Here is a 22,967-nt window from a genome sequence, read left to right on the forward strand (position 1 = left end):
TGAGGCTAGAGGAGAGTCATTTTGAAAGAGAATGATGACAGCGATCTCTTTGGCCACTGTGTGGAGAATAGACTATAAGACAAACATTACAGGACAATAGCTAAAAGGCTATTGTAATATCAGGTGAGATATAATGGTGATTTAGATACTCTTGATAGTTGTAGAGATCATGAAATATAAAGAGATTCAGGATATCTTTTGAATTCAGAATGGCTGCACGGAGACCTCTCCATGGGCTGTGGTGCTGCATTGAGCAGGATCCCAGGAGGTACGTAGGAACCAGGCCACCCACCTCAAAGGAGAAACCACCAGGCACAGAGAAAGAGAATTTCTGGAGGGCCTACCAGTTTGATGCAATCAGAGCCATGGGGTATATGTTTTGGCCAAAGTTGGCACAGATGGCCCTGACCTGGTAACCCTGTTCTCAGGCTTCTACTGGTACTCCCAGGGCTTCATGACACTCAACTCCCTGTGACTGGGATAACTGACTTTGCCCTGGCCATGTTGTGCTGAATGAGCTATTTCTTCCGGAGGCTAGTGAGAATCCTGTATGTCAGTGAGTCTGGCACCATGCTGCCAGGGGCCCACTTGAACTTCTGGGGCTGGCAGCAGGATATATACTCCCCTGTGGCCAATGTGATCCCCTGACAGAAACCAGGGACCAGTCAAAGGAAGAGTTCATGTGAATCCAGCAGTACAGCAGGAAACAGACCATCTTTCTCACCTTTGCTATGGAAGCATCCTGGATAAAAAGTGTTTCATGCAGGTGTTAGAGGTCCTGGACACACTCAAGTAAAAAACTGGGAGCCAGGCTTCTGAATTGCTCTGGGTCTCCTAGGTCTCTGTCTGGAAGCCCACGGGTACAGGGAAGGCTGCACAAAGAGATTAGGGAGCTGGACTCCAACCCCTAGAAACTTGTCTTTTGGGATGAAGAAATTCATGAGGCAAAAGCTTGTGGAAAAAGAGTTTAGATTGTATTTGAACTTTGTATGACCTGTTCCTTAGTAAATATTACACCTGTTCTATTGTAGATGTTAAGTTGCTCCCTATTATTATAGATGATGTTTCAGTTCTGAGAGCAAACAGCTGCTTGGTAGTTTCCAATAAATGCAATGAGGAAACTAGGGTCGAGGCTCTCAGTTCCAGAAGCTGTGAGTCCCCTGGTCTTGTCTTTATTTCCTCTCTTGCGTCTTTCTCTCTGTTCTTTTATTTCTTAAAGTTCTGCATTGCCTTCCCGTCGAGCCAACCTATCGCTGAGCTGATCTCAGCAAAAGCTAGTAACCAGGTATAGGAAAAAGATTCTTAGTGCAAATTCTTAACTGCGCTTGCATATGATGTTAGGCCAAATAATGACCAGCTCATGGAGGAAGCTGCATCAAGTTCATCTACACAGTACACTGCTGGGAAATCAGAAGACAGAGGTGTGGCTGAGGAGCACAAGATTTGGAGTCAGAAGATTTAACTTCTGTCAGTTCACAACTCCCTGTCCAGGTCAAGTTATTGAATCTCTCTGAATATTGGTTTTCAGAGGCATAAAATGGAGAGTCCTGCCTCTCCTGAGTTGGGTGAAAGGAAAAACAGTAAATAGAATGCTTTCAAAACTCAACAGTCCTGAGCAAATACTAAGCATAAGGTCAGAGGTCATGGCACAGTGAAAGGCTACCAGGCAATCAGTAGGGATTTCCACTTGGGTTCCCAGCAGCAGAAGGACTGGCATGAGCTTAGAGTGGGGGTTTTCCATCCTTTGAGCTACATGGTAGCTACACTCCCATTGGACAGGGATGACATCCAAGTGACATCCACAGAGCACCAGCTGGAATTGTGTTCACTCAGAATTCTGGGGGCTTTCACATTCGGAAGGCTCTGCAGCATAATGAAGTCAGAGAGACTACGCTTTTAAGAGCCATGAGAATTTACTATTGGATTGGCTGTGGAGTGAAGGGAGATGTGGGAAAGAGGAGAATTTAACATGACTCCATGTATTTTTTGGCTTGAGCACTGGGTAAAAGATGAGGTTATTTATTGAGATGAGTATACTATAAGAAGATTTGTTGAGGAAAGAATCTTCAGTCTTCTACTGAAATATATCAGTTGATATGTAATGTAGGTTGTTGAATACATGAGTTCAGAGACCAGGGAAGGAGCCAGGCCTGGAAATGAAATCTAAGAGCCATCAACATTTAGATGTATTTAAAGCCAAAGAGCAAGTTTCAGTGAAGAGCATTCCCGTGGACCAAGCCCTACCCTATACCATGTCCCCAACAGTTAGAGGTCATAATTATGAAAAAGGTTTATCTGAGGAGACCAAGAAAGTGTGGCCAGAAAAGTGAAGGAAAAGAAAAAGAGTGAAGCATCCCAGAAGTCAAGTGAAGGAGGCAGTGCTCAACTACATCAAATGATGGGATTCTTTCCTTCAAAGCTTCCACCAATGTACATCCAGAAAGACTCACTCCTTTTCTGGGGAGGTAGGAATTTGAGGGATGGTCTTGTCTAACTCTGAAGAGAGGACATTTCAGGAGTGGACCTCTCTCACTGCAATGGAAATGCTGGGAAGTGCGAGAAGTGGAAAATGAAGCACTGCTGCAACAAAGAATAACGCTGTCTCCAGCAAGCTCAGTTAGACACCTGCTACATGTTTCTGACAAGCCTGTGAAGGTGAATCTTCAAAGGTGAGCAGTTACATTTCCCTATTTTCATGCTCAGTGGAAAAGGCCCCTTGCCAAAATGTCCAATCCTCTGGGGTCCTTGGTGTTTTTGTTTCCCTCACCCAGACCCACTGCTTTACAGACTGCTGTAGTAAGGAAGACTATGAAGCTGATCCCAGTGGAGAAACATGGGAAGATTTTGGAAAAGCTGTGGCAGAGGGAGACCAGTCTCAATGAGAGACCATTGGGTCATATATAAGGCTTTTAGGGATCAGCAAGTGTTAAGCACAGGATCACCACCATCAGACAACTTCTTGTGGTCAGGAGATCTTGTTTTCCATTTGGAAGACTCTCAAGAGCTCAGACTTAAGCAGGAACAAATATCTAGCATATACCTGTCAGTTAAATAAGAGGACTGCGAATCTTAGGGTCATACTTAACAAATCCCCTGTCACATTCATTGAAGTGAAATAAAGGAAGCTTAGCTCTATTAAATAATGGAATTAGATATGGGGATAAGAGGAGAGATCATTTGGTATGCTGTACATACCTCATATTCTTTCATGATGTGCTGTAGAATTGGCATTTTTAAGACACCATTCCAAAACTGCTTCCCAATAAAAGATCCGATAATATAGGTAGGCCCTGCTCATTATGGTGCAGAGTATTCACAAATAAAATTATGCCATTGAAATGAACCAGCACATTTAACAAAATGATGGTCCTAACTCTCCTTTCCTTGAGCTGCTGGAAGCCATAAATGCTTGGTTCTGAGATGTGATAGGTTCCACCAAAAGACGAGTGCTGTGACTTCCCCTTCCATACATCCCCTGGCCTTTTCAGGGTCAAGAATCCCACCCTATATGTAGGGCAGTTTCCAAGTATACTAAGCCAGAGTAAAGGGAGTATGGCTCTAACATTCAGATGGGGTTCAGCTAAGTGTCAGGACAGTGGAGGGTCTTTCTAATGAATAATCTGTAGATGACAGGTATAACGCTCTTAATGGAAGACATACAGGCTACACTGACAGGACTGATAGCTACCATTTCTTTACCAGTTAAAGTGTAGGGCTTCCTCACATGGGATGAAGACTGGGCATGCAGCTTGACTTCCATGCAGTGTGGGATCCCTGACTCCTAGATAAGGTGCTCAGAAGTCCCCCTTGTGACCACTCTTCTTTTCTTGCTTTCCCCAGTTCTGTTCTCACTCCTGCCCCTACCAGAGTTATGTACAATTTCTCTTCCCTCCCCATTCCCAGGAAAGGTGACCATCTTCGGGGGCTGTTCATAAATGTGAAACACATATAGCTCTCCCTCTATTATCTTTTTGAAAAGGATTACTCATGTTTCTCTACAGAGAATTGCTAAGGGAGGGAAAGGGTAAGTAAAACGATCATTCATAGAAAACCCGTGCAGTTGCCCATGAGATTTAGCTGATTTGGATGCTGATGATCTTAAATGGCTGATTTTTTCCCTAAATCACATTGATTCTCCTCATTTATAGTATTAATATAAAGTTTCTCTGATAAAGTTTTGTTAAAATCATCTGGTCTTACCACACATAAAAAAGTATTTAAACTGAAAACACAATTACTGCATTTCCAAGAGAGAGATGGGTCATAATTTTAATGTCAACACGTTTCTCAGGTTCTAGAACAACTTCCATTTAGTATTTCTGTACTGCTCAAGAACAGTTTTTATCATGGCAAATGTGATCTACTTATTTCTTTCTTGGAATCCATCTAGTATTGCTCATTTGGCAGTCAAAACCAGGGATGTCTTCCCTCAACTGGAAGATGGTTTTATTTTGAAGCAACTCTGACCACATTTTGCAATTTAGTTTGAAGACCATCCACAGGAAGCAATCGCAATTGTATTGTGTGATTTGAAAACTACATCTAAAAAAATCTGCTGGAGGTGCAGTTAACGTTGGGGTTTAAGATATAGTTAGGGGATTTGAATCTCTGGACTGATAATGTGATAGCCAGGTCCTGAGCCTCAACAGACTCCAGCACCTACAATCTGATTTATTGGACTTACCACACTCAGCTAAGATGGAGTTGAAGAAGGACAATCACCACACCATGGAGCCTAGAGTGATTACAACTGAAAATGGGAGGATGGCAGCCAGCATCCATGTGGAATCTGAGCCTCCTCTTGACATAGAGGTGCAATGGACACAACCAATCCAATGTCCACATAGAAGAGGTGGCATTGGATTGGGAAAAGTGGACATGGTGGACGATGGGTATGGGGAAGGGCAGGAAGAGATGAGAGGTGGGGGAGTATTTGGGACGTGGAGCTGCCCTGGATGGTGCCTCGGGGGTGATCACCAGACATCGTGGATCCTCACAGGGCCCACTGGATGGAATGGAGGAGAGTATGGGCCATGATGTGGACCATTGTCTATGAGGTGCAGAGGTGCCCAAAGATGTACTTACCAAATCCAATGGATGTGTCATGATGATGGGAACGAGTGTTGTTGGGGGGGGAGAGGGGGGGGTGGGGGGGTGGGGTTGAATGGGACCTCACATATATATTTTTAATGTAATATTATTACAAAGTCAATAAAAAAAAAATTAAAAAAATAAAAAAATAAAATAAAAAGAATTATAACCATAAGTAAATCCCATACAAATCATGTGAATTAAAAATCATACAAAAAGGAAAAAAAAATAAAATAAAAAATAAAAAACACTCCTAGGATTAAACCTAATCTCACCTACCTTCTGGGTCCCCACGTCTAATTGCAGGATATACAGGAGGCAGAGTGTGTAGTCAGTAAAACCCAGCCTGTCGGGAAATCTCCCAGGTTCTTCAAGAGATAAACCAAAAGTAAAGAAAAAGATGAAGGGGAAACTTACAGATTAAGAGATACATAAAGGACCTAATAAGGTTTTTGTAATGGGTGAGAACTGAGGATAAACTACACTATTAATGTTAGGAATGTATGCTGGGGAAGTAACCAGAAAGAAAGGCAAAGAAACGAATGCTATTAATATAAAATTCACTTCCCATAGGAGCAGGAAAAGCATTGGGACTGGGAGGGAGCACAAGGAGGGGCCTCTGGAGTGTTGTATTAGTCAACCAAAGGGGTGCTGATGCAAAATATCAGAAATCTATTGGCCTTTATAAAGGATATTTATTTGGGGTAGGAGTTTACAAATACCAGGCCATAAGGTATAAGTTACTTCCCTCAACAAAGTCTATTTCTACATGTTGGTTCAAGATGGCTGCCGATATCTGCCAGGGTTCAGGCTTCCTGGGTTCCTCTCCTCCTGGGTCTTGCTCCTTTCCAGGCTCAGGGTTCCCCTCTTCCCAGGGCTTGCTTCTGTTTCCTCTGTGTGCTTACTTCCCAGGTTCCAGCTCAAGACTCCAGCATCAAACTCCAACCTCAAAATCTCCAACTCAGTCCTTTGCCATGTCTTTTATCTGTGAGTCCCCACCCCTGTGAGTCCACACTCTACTGATGTAGCCTAAGCAAAGCCCTAATCATGACTTATCATGCCCAGGTACAGACCAGTTTACGAACATAATCCAATATCTCTTTTTGGAATTCATAACTCTATCAAACTGCTACAAGTGTCCATCAAAATTCTAACTCTTGAACCAGGTGTATATTAGAAGGCTGTTTCCTTAACCCATTAAGGGACACCTTTATTTTGTGTCATGTTCTTCCCATCTCTGCCTTCACTCCTGTGATTGTAGCTTGAGCTTTACTTATACTGCCTTTTCTGTGCTAGAGCCTGGGATGCCTGAATTTCGGGGGGTAGACTATGTTGGACAGGGAAGGGGCAGCTTGTTATAGGCTTTAAGCTTAACTGAATTTCTGGCTGGTCCTGAAGGCTTGCATTTTCTGCAAAAACAGAGAACGATTTTCCAAGGGTTTGCAACTGGTGTGCAAGTTTCCACCCTACTTAGGTTGATGGCAAAAAATCAGATCTACTCAATCTACTCTTTCACAAATTGGCCTAGAGCATCTTCACAATAGAGGTGGGGCTCAGGGATTTAAAATTCCCTTGGTTTTTAGTACCATTCTGAGAATTATAATCACCCTTGCCTCCATGTAGTTACTTTAGCATCAGATTGAGTTTTATTACTAAAAGACGATTACTCATCAGTCTGCTGACCTCTGACTCACCTGGGGCTTATGTGGGTTCCCCAATCAATGTGTCACATATTAGTTATGAACTTACCTTCTTTCTGAAGAAGGAACATGATAATCTTTAAAATTATGTTTCTAAAGAAGATACATGCTGACACATCACCCACTGCAACCACCATCTCTTTGTATTTTTTTAAAGAGGATTCTGAGTGACTTTGTAGACTACTACATATTTCTATCAGAAACAGTCACTTTCGCAATCCATCTTCCACTCCCTAAAAGCTCTAGTAGTGTTCTTAAGCTGTCTCTACAACATCCCTCTCACTTTAGGATAAAATTCTGTCTCCTCTTATACTCATGCTTTAACCTTTATTTTGCTAAGAATTTAGTGACTTTGGCTGAGCTACATACTTAGCTCAATTATAAATTATGAAAAGTTTCAAAGATCCTGGATGGCCTCCAAGAAAAAATAATTCCTGCCCCTACTTCAGCCAGCCAGCTTCTCCGAGGAATTCAACCTCACCTATTTGACCCTATGGTTAGTACTAGACTTGATAGCTGTTATGTCCAAGAGACTTAAGTCTTTGGTCTGTCCATGTACCAGTTAGGCCCTAAATCTCAGCAGAGTTGTAACACCTACTCTCCAGCTCATTGGACTCATCCAAGACAACTAACGAAGAGATGATGATGGATGACCATCCCAATGAACAGAGATTCTGCAACTGCAAGCAAGATAGTACCATCTATCTGCCCCCATGGGATCTAAGCCCCCTCTTGGTTAGTGGCAGAGTGTGCTTCACCGTCCCAGAATTCTCAGGATTGGGGAATGAACAATGGATTATAGTAGACTTACTGGTATTCTACTACAGACTTATTGTTATACTAGCAACGGAAGGACTGTTATCATTGATTTGGAGGGAGGGGTCACCAGAGATTCTGAGGGATGGGAGAGGGAAAAGCAACTATAATATGGGGTTGTTTGGGGGACATTGGAATTGTCGTAAATGATGCTGCAATGATAGATACAGGCCATTATATATTTTGTCTTAACTTACATAATTGTGTGGGACAGAATGTAAACTATAATGTAAACTGTAATTTGTGCTTAGTGGCAATATTCCAATATGTATTCATTAATTGTAAAAAATGTACCACACTACATGGTGGACGATGGGTGTGGGGAAAGGCAGGAAGAGATGAGAGGTGGAGGCGTCTTTGGGTCATGGAGCTGCCCTGGATGGTGCCTCAGAGGTAATCACCGGACATTGTAAATCCTCACAGGGCCCACTGGATGGAATGGAGGCGAGTATGGACCATGATGTGGACCATTGTCTATGAGGTGCAGAGGTGCCCAAAGATGTACTTACCAAATCCGATGGATGTGTCATGACGATGGGAACGAGTGTTGTTGGGGGGGGAGAGGGGGGTGGGGGGGGGTGGGGTTGAATGGGACCTCACATATATATTTTTAATGTAATATTATTACAAAGTCAATAAAAAAATATAAAAAATAAAAAAAATTTAAAAAAAAAAAATGTACCACACTAATGAAGGATGTTGTTAATGTAGGAAATTGTGGGACGGGTAGGGAGTGGGGAATATGGGAATCCCCTACATTTCTGATGTAACATTTATGTAATTTAAAGGGTTTTTTTTTTCATTTTTAAGTATTTTTTAAAAGTAGAGTGCTAGAATATAGACAATTTGAAATCAAAAATATTCTTTTGAAAAAGACTTAAGAAATTTGAAGGGAAACGGACTCTGGCCCAGTGGTTAGGGCGTCCGTCTACCATATGGGAGGTCCGCGGTTCAAACCCCGGGCCTCCTTGACCCGTGTGGAGCTGGCCCATGTGCAGTGCTGATGCGCGCAAGGAGTGCCCTGCCACACAGGGGTGTCTCCCACGAAGGGGAGCCCCACGCGCAAGGAGTGCACCCCGGAAGGAGAGCCGCCCAGCGCGAAAGAGAGTGCAGCCTGCCGAGGAAAGGCGCCGCCCACACTTCCCGTGCCACTGAGGACAACAGAAGCGGACAAAGAAACAAGACGCAGCAGAAAGACACAGAGAACAGACAACCGGGGGAGGGGAGGGGAATTAAATAAACAAAAATAAATCTTTAAAAAAAAAAAAAAAGAAATTTGAAGACAGTTAAAAAGGCTTTAGGGAAAACCTCCTATCTTCTTGGATTTATTTTCTTTACTAAGAGTTCCAACTTTGACAGCTACCCAGAGGACTTCAGAAACTTTGGGAGGCACTTGCATCAATCTCTTTATTGACTTGAACTTTGAACTAGTATGCACACAAACACACATACACAAACCTCTTTATTTGGTCACTCAGACTTTGGAGACATGCCTAGGATGGTTTGGAATATAATGAATGAAACCAGGTTCATTAGAGGAAGAAACTTAATTTTGTCACAGAAATAAAATGTAAGTTCCTAAGAAATATTTGCTCTTTTAGCTTAAATTCAATTATTTAATCATTCATTTTTTGGCCCCGAGATAAGTGAAACAATGTCCCTCCATTAGTTCCATTTCTCCTCTCCTACACTTTATTCCTTTTCTCCTACATTTTATTCCGATGTCCTTATTTTATAATTATTAGCCAATGTGATCAATATACTCATAGAATTTATATATAAAGTGCTATAGAAGAATAATGAAGGGAACAATTTATTTTGCCTTTGTAGGTTTAGAAAGGTGTGCCAGAAACCAAACTGTAAATGACACAGAAATGCAGAGCGTTGTTGGCATATTTTGGTCCAATATTGATAGGAGCTTGCCTTTAAACTTAAGATATTACTGATTGTAGAAGAAACTGTCAATCAGATACTGTCAGGGGCAGAAAACAAAACATGAACAAATGCAAAAGCAAAGAATGAAGGAGGCTTTCAGCAAGATTGATTCTAGTCAGAGATGCCAATCCAGGTTTGGGCCAAGTGTCAGGGTTGAAGTGGTTGATATCACATGCAGAGCTGCAATGTTCTTGTAATTTCATCTGAAAACAAAACAAATGAAAGGAGAAACAGAGCATATATCCTCACATGGTTGATCAGAAACAGGGTAGGCAAATGGGCCTCAAGCCTCCAAAGAAGGTATAGCTTAGGTACTAGTGTTTTACGAGAGCATCAGAGAGGGGTCAAGTTACCTGTTTTCTCAAGAGGCAAATCTTCCAAGGAGTCATCTGTAGCCCGCAACATCTGCCTCAGTGTAGAGAGAATCAGAACATCCTTTAAAGGGTCCAGCTCCCACTCTGAGGCATAATTTCCAACCACCAAGATGTTAGGAAGAGGAATGCCTAGCATTTTGTTAACATTCACTATCTGTGGAAAAAGACATCTAATAAGCATAAATATATTTTGAAATTTGATTGATTTTAAATACAATTCATGAGGGAAACAAAAGCTTAGTGGCTTGATTAAAAATTCCCTTCAGAATATAGTAATGATTCAGATAATTACAATTTTTGTTTCTTTGTTTATTTGTTGCATCATCTTGCTGCATTAGGTCTCCGTGTGTGCGGTGCCACTCCTGGGTGGGCTGCACTTTTTTCACACAGGACAGCTCTCCTTGCAGGGTGCACTCCTTGCACTTGGGCTCCCTATGCAGGGATACCCCTACATGGCATGGCACTCCTTCTGCGCAGCAGCGCTGAACATGGGCTAGCTCACCATGTGGGTCAGGAGGCCTTGGGTATTGAACCCTGGACCCTCCATAAGGTAGGTGGACATTCTATCAGTTGAGTCACAACCACTTCCCAGATAATTATAATTTAAAAGTAAAATATAAAGAAGAATTAATCAAGCAATTGATACAACTCTTCATTCACCTGTGAATATGTTGCGCATACTCACACACACATAGTATGATTGTGATATTATTGCAATAATACCTGGTTACAAACAGTATTCTTTACCTGGCTTTGATAAGTCGTAGATCTATTCATGTTTAGAAGGTTCTCTTGAAGAACTTCACTGCAATTATTCACTTTAGTAAGTAAGGCGACATGTGCTATACCTATATCAAATAGATAAATGTTATTTTATGTTATAAACAGCAATGTGTCAGCAAAGTTAGTTTCAGCAAAGATGCTCTGTAGGATGATTTTAAGAATTGGGAAATGAAGTATCCCCAATAAATCTCAATATGGAGACTGAAATTCTTCTAATAGGGGAAATTATCTTTTCGTCCAACATAAGAGGTGACTTCAAAATGTAACTAAATTCACACTAAATTGCAATCATCTGTTATCCCATTCAAATGGTATGTTTTAAAGTGGTCAGGGGGACAAAGTGAATTCTGGGCCTTGGGTATTATAAAGAACCCCCAGAAAGAAAGGAAAGAAGCAGGCTGTGTGGGAGCACTTGAAAAGCAAACTGCACTGATTTCACAGTTTTACTAATGAGATCCTGTCTTCTCCCTCAACCTGCAGAGATCAGATGAGCAATTCACACTCTGCTTCAAACGGAATGAATGTTCTGCTTTAGCAACTGCTTCCCTAGAAAAATGAAAGTAAAAATAGGCTTGCAATTTCCAGTCAACAGTCCCACATCCTTTACTAAAGCTTTTTAGTATTTATTCTTTCCATGGTGATTCTCATTCTTAAATGACTGTCCCTACATCTTCTCTTCATTCAAGCCTCAGAAGAACAAGCAGCAAAGCTGGTCAATTGAGACATGGATTCTGGTAGAGGGCAGTTCCCAATTGTCATAAATATTTCTTTTTTCAGCCTCTCTAACAATTTAATTCTCCTCTTTCAAAGTTAATGCAATGTCTTCTTGGGAGTCCTAAATAAGCACAGTTAGATGGATTAGTCACTAAGTCAGCATAGTTAGGCACTGCCACCCAGCCTGACATGTCACTGTATGTCCCTAAAAAATGCACTTCAAATACTAGCACTTTTTCTCAAACTCAGACAAATCCCATACCACCATAATATTAGAGCTGATAATGATAATATCTGCTTTTATATTTGCATTGAACTTATCTAATATTTATTAAAATCTTGAGATGCACAGCTTATTGGCCCCATTTTACAGATTAGGAAGCTAAAGTTCAATGCACATGAATAAACTTTCTCAAGATAAAAATTATAACTATTGAAAAATCTAGGTTTACTTAGCTATTAAATTCATGTGTTGTATGTTAAACTGTGCTGCTTTTTCCAAAGGCATTTGAGATTGTTTTATGAATCCCAAAAAGAGAAAGATTTTATTTTTAAACCAGTCTATACCTGTAGGTATAATACCATTTGACTGTATTAAATTCGGTTGAGGATCTTTCGATTAGATTACTTTAAAAGAACCTTTAGGGTTTTTGATTGGATTATGTCAGGCAAAGTCCCCACCCTCTTACTGGGTCTGACATAAACAGAAACTGACAGACAGACACACTGACAAACAGACACAGGAAAAGCCACCATGTTTGATCCTGCCATGTGAGAGAGAGGACTTACTTAAGCATAAAGCCCCAAGAGGCTGGACCCATGGAGCAGTTCAAGATAAGATGAGCCCAGCTATATACCAGATAGCTTACAGTTGAAATCAGGAAGAAAGCAGAACAGCTGAGACTAATATAGGAGGCCCAGAAAGAGACAAGCCCTCTGCATGGTTGCCTACAGCAGAGCTCAAACCTCAGCAGAGATGGGAGCCATCTTGCTTCAACACATGGCAGCTGACTTTGGTGAGAAAGCATCTCTGATGGTGCCTTGGTTTGGACTTTTCATGGCCTTACAACAGTAAGCTTTTACCCCAAACAAATCTGCTTATAAAGCATCTCTGGTATTTTGCATCAGCATCACTTTGGCAAACTAAAACACATAAATATGAGTGGTTTTTCTACTTAAATATTAAGCAATAAGGCTCTAGAGTATATTTACAAACAATTCTTTATACTACACCTCTTTGAAAGTTCAATGAGAAGATATCCAGTTTCAGCTTAAATGGAATAGATATACTTCTCCCTATTCTTCCTGCTAAGTACAGTTTAAAAAACCCTGGGCCTTATATATAAGTATAAGAATAAACATAAGAAAATTGAAAAGTAAATAAAAGAAGGCAGACTGTCTAGGAAACTTGGAACTTACGGTAGTAAGTTTCATAAATTATCTTTTCAATCATATTACCAGACTGGCTGCTGGAGAGGCCTACAACTTGAGCATGCCAATGAGAGCTAACACACATGCAAAAAAAAAAAAAATCCAAGAAATCCTGTTCTTTCTAAACAAAGCATAAGGAAAGGGGCAACCTAACAAGGCAGAAAACTTTTACAGTAGCCACATTATCCCAGCTAAACCCCAAAGTAAGAAACAGGTCCCTACTCATGAAAGCACTTCTCACCACCAACCTCCATGCTTCACCAGGATAGCATCAGAGAAGAATGAACATATAGGGATCCAGGACTTTGTTGCCTGCAATTTGCTAACAAAACCCCCCTTGATGGTGTCAGTAGAGGTTACATGGAGACTCTGGACTTGCACCCAACCAACAGCAATTATGTTCCCCTCTCCCTCCTGGCCAGTGTCAGAGAAGGGAAAGTGGGGGCCGTCCTACCCAGGACACATTGAAACCAGTCTACACTCCCTTCATGGGTCCCTGACCCTGTTCCACCTGGGAAAATCTGACTAAGTATAGCCCTTTCTTGGCGGGGTGGGGGGGGAAAGATCCTCTTCCCAGAATTAGCCCTCCAGGTAAAAGCACCTACCGATAATGAAGAAGTGTTAAAAATCTATAAAAGCCAAAACCAAACAGAACAGATCAGTATTCCCAGGTAGGAACAGAGGAAAAGAAGTTTCTATCCTGAGGGTGAAACAATTACACAAATACTGCAATCTCAAAAATTGTACCAAATATTCAGGACAAGATTCAGAAGAATAAAAGCTGAAAAAATCAGAGTAAACACAAACTATTCAAAAGGTCTAGAATAAGTTGAACCAAGTGTCAAAGAAGAGCTTTAACACAAAGCCAGTCAACAAGAAAATCCTAGGCAAGTGTAGCAATTTGATATTGTTTATGAATTTCAAAAACAGATATTGCATTATGTTTGTGAACTGACCTGTTCCTCTGGGGATATTAGACTGTATTGGATTGAGAGGTTTCACTTTTACATGATTAAATTATGATTAGTGCTTTGATTAGGCCATGCCAGTAGGACATTGAGTCCCACCCCCTTGGTGGGTAGGGACTCACAGAGAAAACTACATGCAGAAGAGTTAGTTGGCATTTTGATGCAGAGCCTGGGGAAGTAAAGACATGGAGGAAGAGAACACAAGGGAATTTTCAGCTGGAGCCCTGGGAATAAAACACACACACGGGAAGAACACAGAATAGAGATGGCTCCATAGACACAGCAGAGGCCCCAGGAAAAGAGAGAGCCTGACAGTCCACAGCTGATCTTGTGGAGAGAACAGAGCAGCTGAGCCCAAAGAAGAATGAGCCCCAGGAGACAGATGAGACTTATCCCAGCCTACAGCTGATACTGGAAAAAGCTAGGAACAGAGCATTAAGAGGAGGAAGACTGGACCCTTGCAGACATTAGAAGCCATCTTGCTCCAACACATGGCAAGAGACTTTGGTGAGGGAAGTAACTTACACTTTATGGCCTGGCAACTCTAAGCTTCTACCCCAAATACTCTTTTGTAAAACCCAACAGATTTCTGGTACTTTGCATCAGCACCCCTTTGGCTGACTAATATTGCAAGAGAGAGAAAATGACCTCCACGGTAAACTCATAAAGAAAACTGTATGCCTAGACACCAGCAAAAAATTACAAGCCATACTAAGAAACAGGACTATATGACCCAGTCAAAGGAACAAATTAAAACTACAGACAAGACACAGGATATGAAACAAATAATGAGTGATCTTCAAACACATCTCCTAAATCAATTCAAGGAGATAAAGTAATATATGGTGTACCAGTTTGATATGGTTATGAATTCCAAAAATAGATATTGGATTATGTTTGCAATCTGGTCTGTACCTGGGCATGACTGAGTTATGATTGAGGCTTTGATTGAGTCATGTCATTAGGGTGTTGAGTCCCCACCTACCACGGGTGGCAGAGAACAGATAAAAGCATGGCAGACAACAAAGTTGAGGGTTTTTGATGTTGGAGTTTTGATATTGGAGTTTGATGCTAAAGCCTTAAGCTGGAGCCCCAGGAACAAAGAAACCCTAAGCCCAGGAAAAAGAAGCCTGACAAAGGGAGGAACCCAGGAAGCCTGAACCCTCGCAGACATTGGCAGCCATCTTGCTCCAACACATGGAAATAGACTTTGGTAAGGGTAGTAACATGCTTTATGGCTTGGTATCTGTAAGCTCCTACTCCAAATAAATACCCTTTATAAAAACCAACCAATATCTGGTATTTTGCATCAATTTGGCTGACTAAAACAGAATTTGGTACCAAGGAGTGGGGAAGTGCTTTTGCAATTACTGAAATGCTAGAAAAGTTTTACGAATTGGTAAGGGCTATTTTTGGGGGGAATTGTGAAATTGATGGAAAAGGTCTACATTGCTTTGAAGAGACTGTTGATAACAATATGGATGCTAATGAGACTTTGTATGATGCCTTAGAAGTGAATGATGAAACTATTATTGGAAACTGGAGGAAAGGCAATCCGTGTTTTAAAGTTACAGAGAACTTAGCAAGATTAACTCCTGGTATTTTATGGAAGGCAGAATTTGAAAATGGTAAGCCTGGGCATTTAGCTGAAGAAATTTATGAAGTAAACCTGGAGAATGCAGCTTGACTTCTGCTTGCAGCTTATAGTAAAATGCTAGATGAGAGAGATGAGGACTGAACTGTCAGGCACAAAGAAAATGGAAACTAATTCTGGAAATATCAAGCCTGTGGAAATCAAGCTCCCAGAAGAAAGTGACCCATTGGAGGACTTAAGTAAACTTGGAACTTGTCTATCAGGATTGAAGATGCAGTTATCTAGGAAAGACTTGTGGAAAGTCTTACTGTCTAATGGCTTGGACCCCTGCTTCCTGCATGCTAAACCCACAAAGTTTATGAGAGAACTGTATGAACAAAACCACTGTCAGCCTGGACTAAAAGGGGCATAGAAAGGAGTGACTGAAGGAACAACAGCTTTAAAAGGAAAACCATGGAAGCTGAGATCTTGAATTAAGACATCACCTTGGGCCAAGAGAGGTCTCCCAACCATGTGTACAGAGAGGGTCAGTTTGCACTAGCAGTTGAAGAGGGTGGATGTTCCCACCCAACATTCTGGGTGAGTTTTGCCACTCAGGGTTACAGAGAGGGTGGGTCACATTCCCCAAGGATTAGGGTGGTTAAGATCAGCACCCCACAAGTCTGAGAAGGGTGGACCTGTCTCCCATAGATTAGGGAAGGTCAGGTGGTCAACTCATTGCTCTGAGTGGGTTGAGCCTGTTTGCCAAAGGTTAGGGGTAATGTTGACTTCATGGCACTGTACAAGGGGGGTTAAGACTCTAACCCAAAGATTGGGTAAGGTGTTGCAATCATCCAACACTCTTGGAGGGGGAGGTCTGGAGCTTGGTCAATACCTATATGCTTGATGAGGATGGAACCAAGAAAATGGCCATTGGGCAAGCCAGTGGAAAGGGTGAGTCCCCATATGGTCCCAAGGAAAAGAAACCATCATTTTAAGAATGACTCTCAGACTGAAATCGAATGGAGGGTACCCTGTAGGTATACTGAACTGTAGAGAAACTGTGACTCCATGTTTACATTTATTGTAATGAAAATGTTTATCCTTTGTCCATTTGTGTAATGGAAAAAGATTAATTGTTTTGTAAGTTTCAGAAGTCTATGGCAGACAGGACTTTGCCCCAAGACAAACTATTTCTTTAAATTGATTGTGATATGATTTAGTACTTGCATTGTTACTGATTTAAGGTCTTTTCAAATATTATAGTCTTTTTGGAATTCAGAAGGTGGAGTGTAGCAGTTTGATATGGTTATGAAATCCAAAAATAGATATTGGATTATGTTTGTAATCAGGTCTGTACCTGGGCATGATCGAGTTATGATTGGGGCTTTGATTGGGCCATGTCATTAGACCACATCATTAGGGCACCTACCAAGGGGTGGGGACTCACAGATAAAAGGCATGGCAAAGGACAGAGTTGAGGGCATTTGATGTTGGAGTTTTGATGTCGGAGTTTGATGTTGAAGCCTCAAGCTGGAGCCCCAGGAAGTAAGCACACAGAGGAAACAGAAGCAAGCCATGGGAAGAGAGGAACCCTGAGCCCAGAGAGAAGCAAGACCCAAGAGGAGAGGAACCCAGGAAGCCTGAACCCTGGCAGATATTGGCAGCCATCTTGTGCCAACACATGGAAATAGACTTTGGTGAGGGAAATAACTTATGCTTTATGGCCTGGTATCTGTAAGCTCCTACTCCAAATAAATATCCTTTATAAAAACCAACCAATTTCTGGTATTTTGAATCAGCATCCCTTTGGCCTACTAATACATATGGCTTAAGAGATAAAGGATATTAAGAAGACATTGGGTGAGAATAAAGAAGAATATAAAGCATGCAAAAATAACAGTTCTTAAGAGAATGAAAGACAAAGTAGAAGAGATTAAAAATAAAAAATACACTAGAGGCATACAACAGCAGCTTTGAACACACAGAAGAAAGGATTAGCAAACTAGAGGATAGGGCATCTGAAATCGTAGAACAGAGAGAGAAAAGGAGGCAAAAATTGAGCAAGGTCATGGGGAATTGAATGACAGCAGGAAGCACATAAATATACATGTCATGAGTTTCCCAGAAGGATAAGAGAGGGGGAAAAGGGCAGAGAATATTTGAGGAAACAATGGCTTAAAATTTCTCAACTCTCATCAAAGACATAAATGTGCATGTCCAACAAGAGCAACATACTACAAACAGAATAAATCCTAACAGACCTACTCTGAGACACATATTAATCAGGATGTGAAATCCCAAAGACAAAGAGAGAATTCTGAAAGAAACAAGAGAAAAACTATTCAACACATACAGGGGACACTCAGTAAGAATAAATATAGATTATACATCAAAAACCATGGAGGTGAGAAGGCAGAGGTATAATATATTTAAGACACAGAAAGAGAAAAACTGCCAGCCAAGAATTCTTTATCCATCAAAACTGTCCTTCAAAAAGGAGGGTGTATTAGTCAGCCAAAGGAGTGATGATGCTAAGTACCAGAAATGTGTTGGGTTTTATAAAGGGTATTTATTTGGGGTAGAAGCTTACATCAAAGACCATAAAGCATAAATTACTTCCCTCACCAAAGTCTGTTGCCACATGTTGGAGCAAGATGGCTCCTAGTCTCTGTGAGGGTCCAGCCTTCCTCTTTCTCCTAAAGATCCATCATCCCACTTCCTTCCTTTCTCAGCTGTAGGTTAGCATAAGTCTTGCTCTTTTCCCAGCGCTTGTTTCTTTCCAGGTTCAGCTGCTCTGCTCTCTTCACAAGGTCAGATGTAGACTATCAAGCTCATTCTCTTCGCAGGGCCTCTACTGTGTCTAATGGAACCTTCTCTCTTTACTCACAGATCTGCTTCTCTGTGTATTTATTTCCTAGGGCTCCAGCACCAAAACTCCAACTCTCTCCTCTGCCCTTTCATCCTACTGACATGGCCAAATCAAAACCCTAATTTTAATTTAATTAAGTAAAAGTGAAACCTCTGAATCTAATACAATCTAATATGCCCAGAGGAATAGAACAGTTTACAAACATAATACAATATCTATTTTTGGAATATCAATCTGCTACAGAGGGAGAGTTTAAAATATTCACAGATAAACAGAAATGGAGAGAGTTCATCAATGAGAGACCAGCCCTATGAGAAATAACACAGAGCATTCAGTAGACTGAAAGGAAAAGACAGGAAAGAAAGGATTGGAGGAGAGTATAGAGATGAAGATTATCAGTAAGCATAAGTAAAAGGGTTAAAAAATAAGACATCTGAAAGCCAAAGGATAAAATGGATGAAGTTCATACTGCCTTTACAGTAATAACATTGAATGTTAATGGATTAAACTCCCCAATCAAAAGACAAAGACTGGCAGAATGGATTTAAAAAATATGATCCATCTATATGATGTTTACAAGGGCCCCACCCTAGACCCAAAGACACAAATAGGTTGAAAGTAAAAGATTGAGAAAAAGATAGTCCAAGCAAGCAGTAACCAGAGAAGAGCCAGGGTGGCTATACTAATATCAGACAAAACATACTTAAAATGCAAAACTGTTAAAAGAGACAAAGAAAGATATTATATATACTAATAGAAAAGAATCCACCAAGAAGAAATTACAATCATAAATATGTATGCACCTAACCAGTATGCCCCAAAATAAATGAGGAAAACACTAGCAAAAACGAAAGAAGAAATAGAAGTCTATACAATAATAGTTGGAGACTTCAATACATCACTCTAATCCATAGATAGAACATCTAAACAGAGGATAAATAAGGAAGCAGAGAGCTTAAACAATATGATAAATGAACTAGACCTAACAGACATAGACAGGACATTACACCCCAAAACAGCAGGATATACATTCTTCTCAAGGGGTCATGGATCATTTTCCAGGATAGACCACATGTTGGGTCACAAAACAGGTCTCAGTAAATTTAAAAAGATTAAAATTTTATAAAGCACTTTCTCTGATTATAAGGGAATGAAGCTGGAAATCAATAACAAGAGGAGAACTAGAAAACTAACAAATATATGAAGATTAAACAGCCCATCATTAAACAATAAGTGGGTCAAAGAAGAAATTACAGGATAAATCAGTAAATATATTGGGATGAATGAAAATGAGAACACAACGTAACAAAACCAATGGGATGCAATAAAGGGAGCTTTGAAATGGAAGTTTATAGCCTTAAACACCTACATTTTAAAAAGAATAAAGAACTAAAAATTGAAGCCCTAACTGTACACCTGGAGAAGCTAGAAAAAAATAGCAAAATAATCTTAAAGCAAGAAGGAAGGAAATAACAAAAATAAAAGTGAAAATAAATGAAATGGAGAGTAAAAAAATAGAGTGAATCAACAAAGTCAAAATTGATTCTTTGAGACAATCAATACAATTGAAAAAAACTTATCTAGATTGACAAAGAGAAAAAGAAAGAAGACGCAAATACATAAAATGAGAAATGAGAGGGGGAACATTACTATTAACCCCCCAGCATAAATAAGTTTATAAGTAACTATTACGAACAACCGTATGCCAACAAATTAGACAACCTAGATGAAATGGACAATTTCCTAGACATGAATAACCTACAATGATGCTAGAAGAAACAGAAGACCTCACCTAACCAAGCACAGGTAAAGAGATCGAATCAGTCATCAAAAACCTCCCAAAAAAGAAAAGCCCAGTACCAGCTAGCTTCAAAGGTGAATTTTGCCAATCATGCTAAGATCTAATGCCATTCTTGCTCATACTCTTTCAAAAAATTGAAGAGGAAGGAATGCTAACTCATTCTATGATGCCAACATAACCCTAATACCAAAGCCAGATAAAGATACTACAAGAAAGAAAACTACAAACCAATTTATCTAATGAATATAGATGCAAAATCCCTCAACAAAATAATTACAAATAGAATCAAACAGCACATTAAAAGAATATTACATGATCTAGTGGATATTATCCCAGGTATGCAAGAAAACCAACTCTTCTAATACACCACATTAACTAATCAAAGGGGAAGAACCACGATTGACATAGAAAAAACATTTGACAAAATCCAGCATCCTTTCTTGACAAATAATTTCAAAAGAAAGAAAGTTCCTCAACATGATAAATGGAATATGTGAAAAACTCACAACTAATATCACATGTACTGGTGAAAGACTGAAAGTCTTCCTACTAAGATCTGGAACAAGACAATTGGTGACATGGACATTGTCACTACTATTATTCAACATTGTGCTAGAAGTTCTAACTAGAGCAATTAGGCAAGGAAAAAAAAAAAAAAAGACAGCCAAATCAGAAAGAAAGAAGTAAAAATTCACTCTTTGCAGATGACATGATCCTATATTTAGAAAGTCCCAAAAAATCTGCAATAAAGCTACAATAGCTAATAAATGAATTCATCATAGTGACAGGATTCAACAAACAAAATCAGTAGTGTGCCTTTGCAATAGCAATGAGTAATCTGAGGAGGAAATCAAGAAAAAAATTTCAATTTTCAAAAACAACTGAAAGAATCATATATCTAGAAATAAATTTATCCAAGGATGTAAAGGACTTACACACTTAAAACTACAAAACATTGCTTAAAGAAATTAAAGGAGACCAAAGAAATGGAAAGACATCCCTTGTCCATGAATTGGAAGACTAAATATCATTAAGATATCAATTCTACTAAAATTGATTTACAGATTCAATGCAATCCCAATCAAAATCCTAACAATCTACTTTGGAGAAGTCGAAAAGCCAGTTATCAAATTTATTTGGAAGGGAAAGGGCTCTGGAATATAGCCACAAATATCTTGATAAAGACTGAGATTAGAGAACTCACATTTCCTGATGTTAAAGTACATTACAAAGCTACAGTGATAAAACAGCATAGTACTGGCATAAAAATAGATATATTGATCAATTAATTCATACTGAAGTTCAGAAATAGACGCTCACATCTACAGTCAATTGACTTTTGACAGGGCAACCAAATCTATTCAACTGGGACAGCAGAGTCTCTTCATGAAATGGTACTGGCTAAACTGGATGTCCATATCCAAAAGAATGAAAGAGGACTTCCATCTCACACTTTATACAACAATTCACTCAAAATGAATCAAAGATCTAAATATAAGAGCCAGGACTATAAAACTCCTGGAGGAAAATATGGGAAGCATCTTCAAGATCTCGTGCTGGGCAGTGGTTTCTTAGACCTTATACCCAAAACATGAGCAGCAAAAGAAAAAATAAATGCAACCACCTCACAATTAAATAATTTTGTGCTTCATTCAAAGGACTTTGCCAAGAAAGTGAAAAGGCAGCCTACTCAATGGGAGAAAATATTTTTGAAAGCCACATATCTGATAAGGATTTAATATCTAGAATATATAAAGAAATCCTACAATTCAACAATAAAAAGACAAACAACCCAATTTTCAAAATGGGCAAAAGATTTGAATAGACATTTTTCCAAAGAGGAAATACAAATGGCTAAACAGCACATGAAAAGAGCTCAACATCACTAGCTATTAGGGTAATGCAAACAAAACCACAATGAGGTATTATTTCACACCTACTAGAATGACTAGTATAAAAAAAAAAAAAAAACAGAAAACAAGTGTTTCAGAGGATGTGAAAAATAGAAACACTTATTCACTGCTGGTGGGAAGGTAGAATGGTGAAACGATTATAGAAGAGAATTTGGTGGTTACTCAGGACACTATGTACAGAATTTGCCAAATGATCCAGCAATCCTACCACTAGGTATGTACTCAGAAAACTGAGAGCAGGGACATGAACAGACATTTGGACACTGATGTTCACAGTGCATTATTCACAATTGCCAAAAGATGGAAATAACCCAAGTGTCCATCAACCAATGAATGGATAAAAAAAATGGTGTGTATATATATGATGGAAAATTATTCAACTTTAAGAAGGAATGAAGTCCTAAGGCATGCAACAACATAGATGAACCTTGAGGACATCATGTTGAATCAACAAGCCAGACACAAAGGACAAATATTGTGTGATCTCACTGGTATGAAATAATTATAATGAGTAAACTCATGGAGTTAAAACCTAGATATAGCTTACCAGGAGGTAAAATAAGGGTAGAGAATGGAGAACTTATTGTTCATGTGTGCAAAATCTTTTATAAGGTTTATTATAAATGTTTGGAAATAGAGGTGATGGCAGCACATTATTGTGAACCCAACTAACAGTGCTGAATTATGGGTATGATTTTAGTTGAACAGGAAAGTTTAAGGTTGTGTATGTCAGTAGAATGAAAGTTAGAGAATAAAACTTGGGACTGTATGATGTAATTAACCCTGTCGTGGATAATGACTGTGGTTAATAGCACAAATATAAAAATGTTCTTCCATGAACTGAAACAAATGTATGTCACTATCACAAGGTATCAATAATTGGGTGATATATGTGAAAAAATAAAATTAATGCAAACTATGGACTATCGTTAACAGTAATATTATACTACTACTTCCTCATTTGTAACATATGTACTATGCCAATGCTAAGTGTCA

The 22,967-nt window shown here is 39.7% G+C and overlaps 1 protein-coding gene and 1 pseudogene across 2 annotated transcripts in view; one reads left to right on the forward strand and one right to left on the reverse strand.

Moving 5' to 3' along the window:
* The first annotated feature begins 209 nt into the window (after positions 1–209).
* On the forward strand, positions 210–796 carry LOC101438975 (transmembrane protein 186-like; annotated as a pseudogene).
* Positions 797–8,995: 8,199 nt separating this feature from the next.
* The window catches only part of IFI44L (interferon induced protein 44 like), a 56,919-nt gene continuing 42,947 nt past the window's right edge, over positions 8,996–22,967 (reverse strand). Inside the window, exons 7-9 of one of the 2 annotated variants that reach the window (XM_004472847.4) lie at positions 10,664–10,764; positions 9,896–10,070; positions 8,996–9,745 (exon numbers count right to left, since the gene is read on the reverse strand). In XM_004472847.4, coding sequence (XP_004472904.2) covers positions 9,711–9,745; positions 9,896–10,070; positions 10,664–10,764 — 311 coding nt within the window. In that variant the 3' untranslated portion in view covers positions 8,996–9,710. The remainder of the gene's footprint in view (positions 9,746–9,895; positions 10,071–10,663; positions 10,765–22,967) is intronic. The other variant, XM_058303305.2, reaches the window with a different exon arrangement.

Source organism: Dasypus novemcinctus, chromosome 9, assembly GCF_030445035.2.
Source record: "Dasypus novemcinctus isolate mDasNov1 chromosome 9, mDasNov1.1.hap2, whole genome shotgun sequence".
Taxonomy (NCBI): Eukaryota; Metazoa; Chordata; class Mammalia; order Cingulata; family Dasypodidae; genus Dasypus; species Dasypus novemcinctus.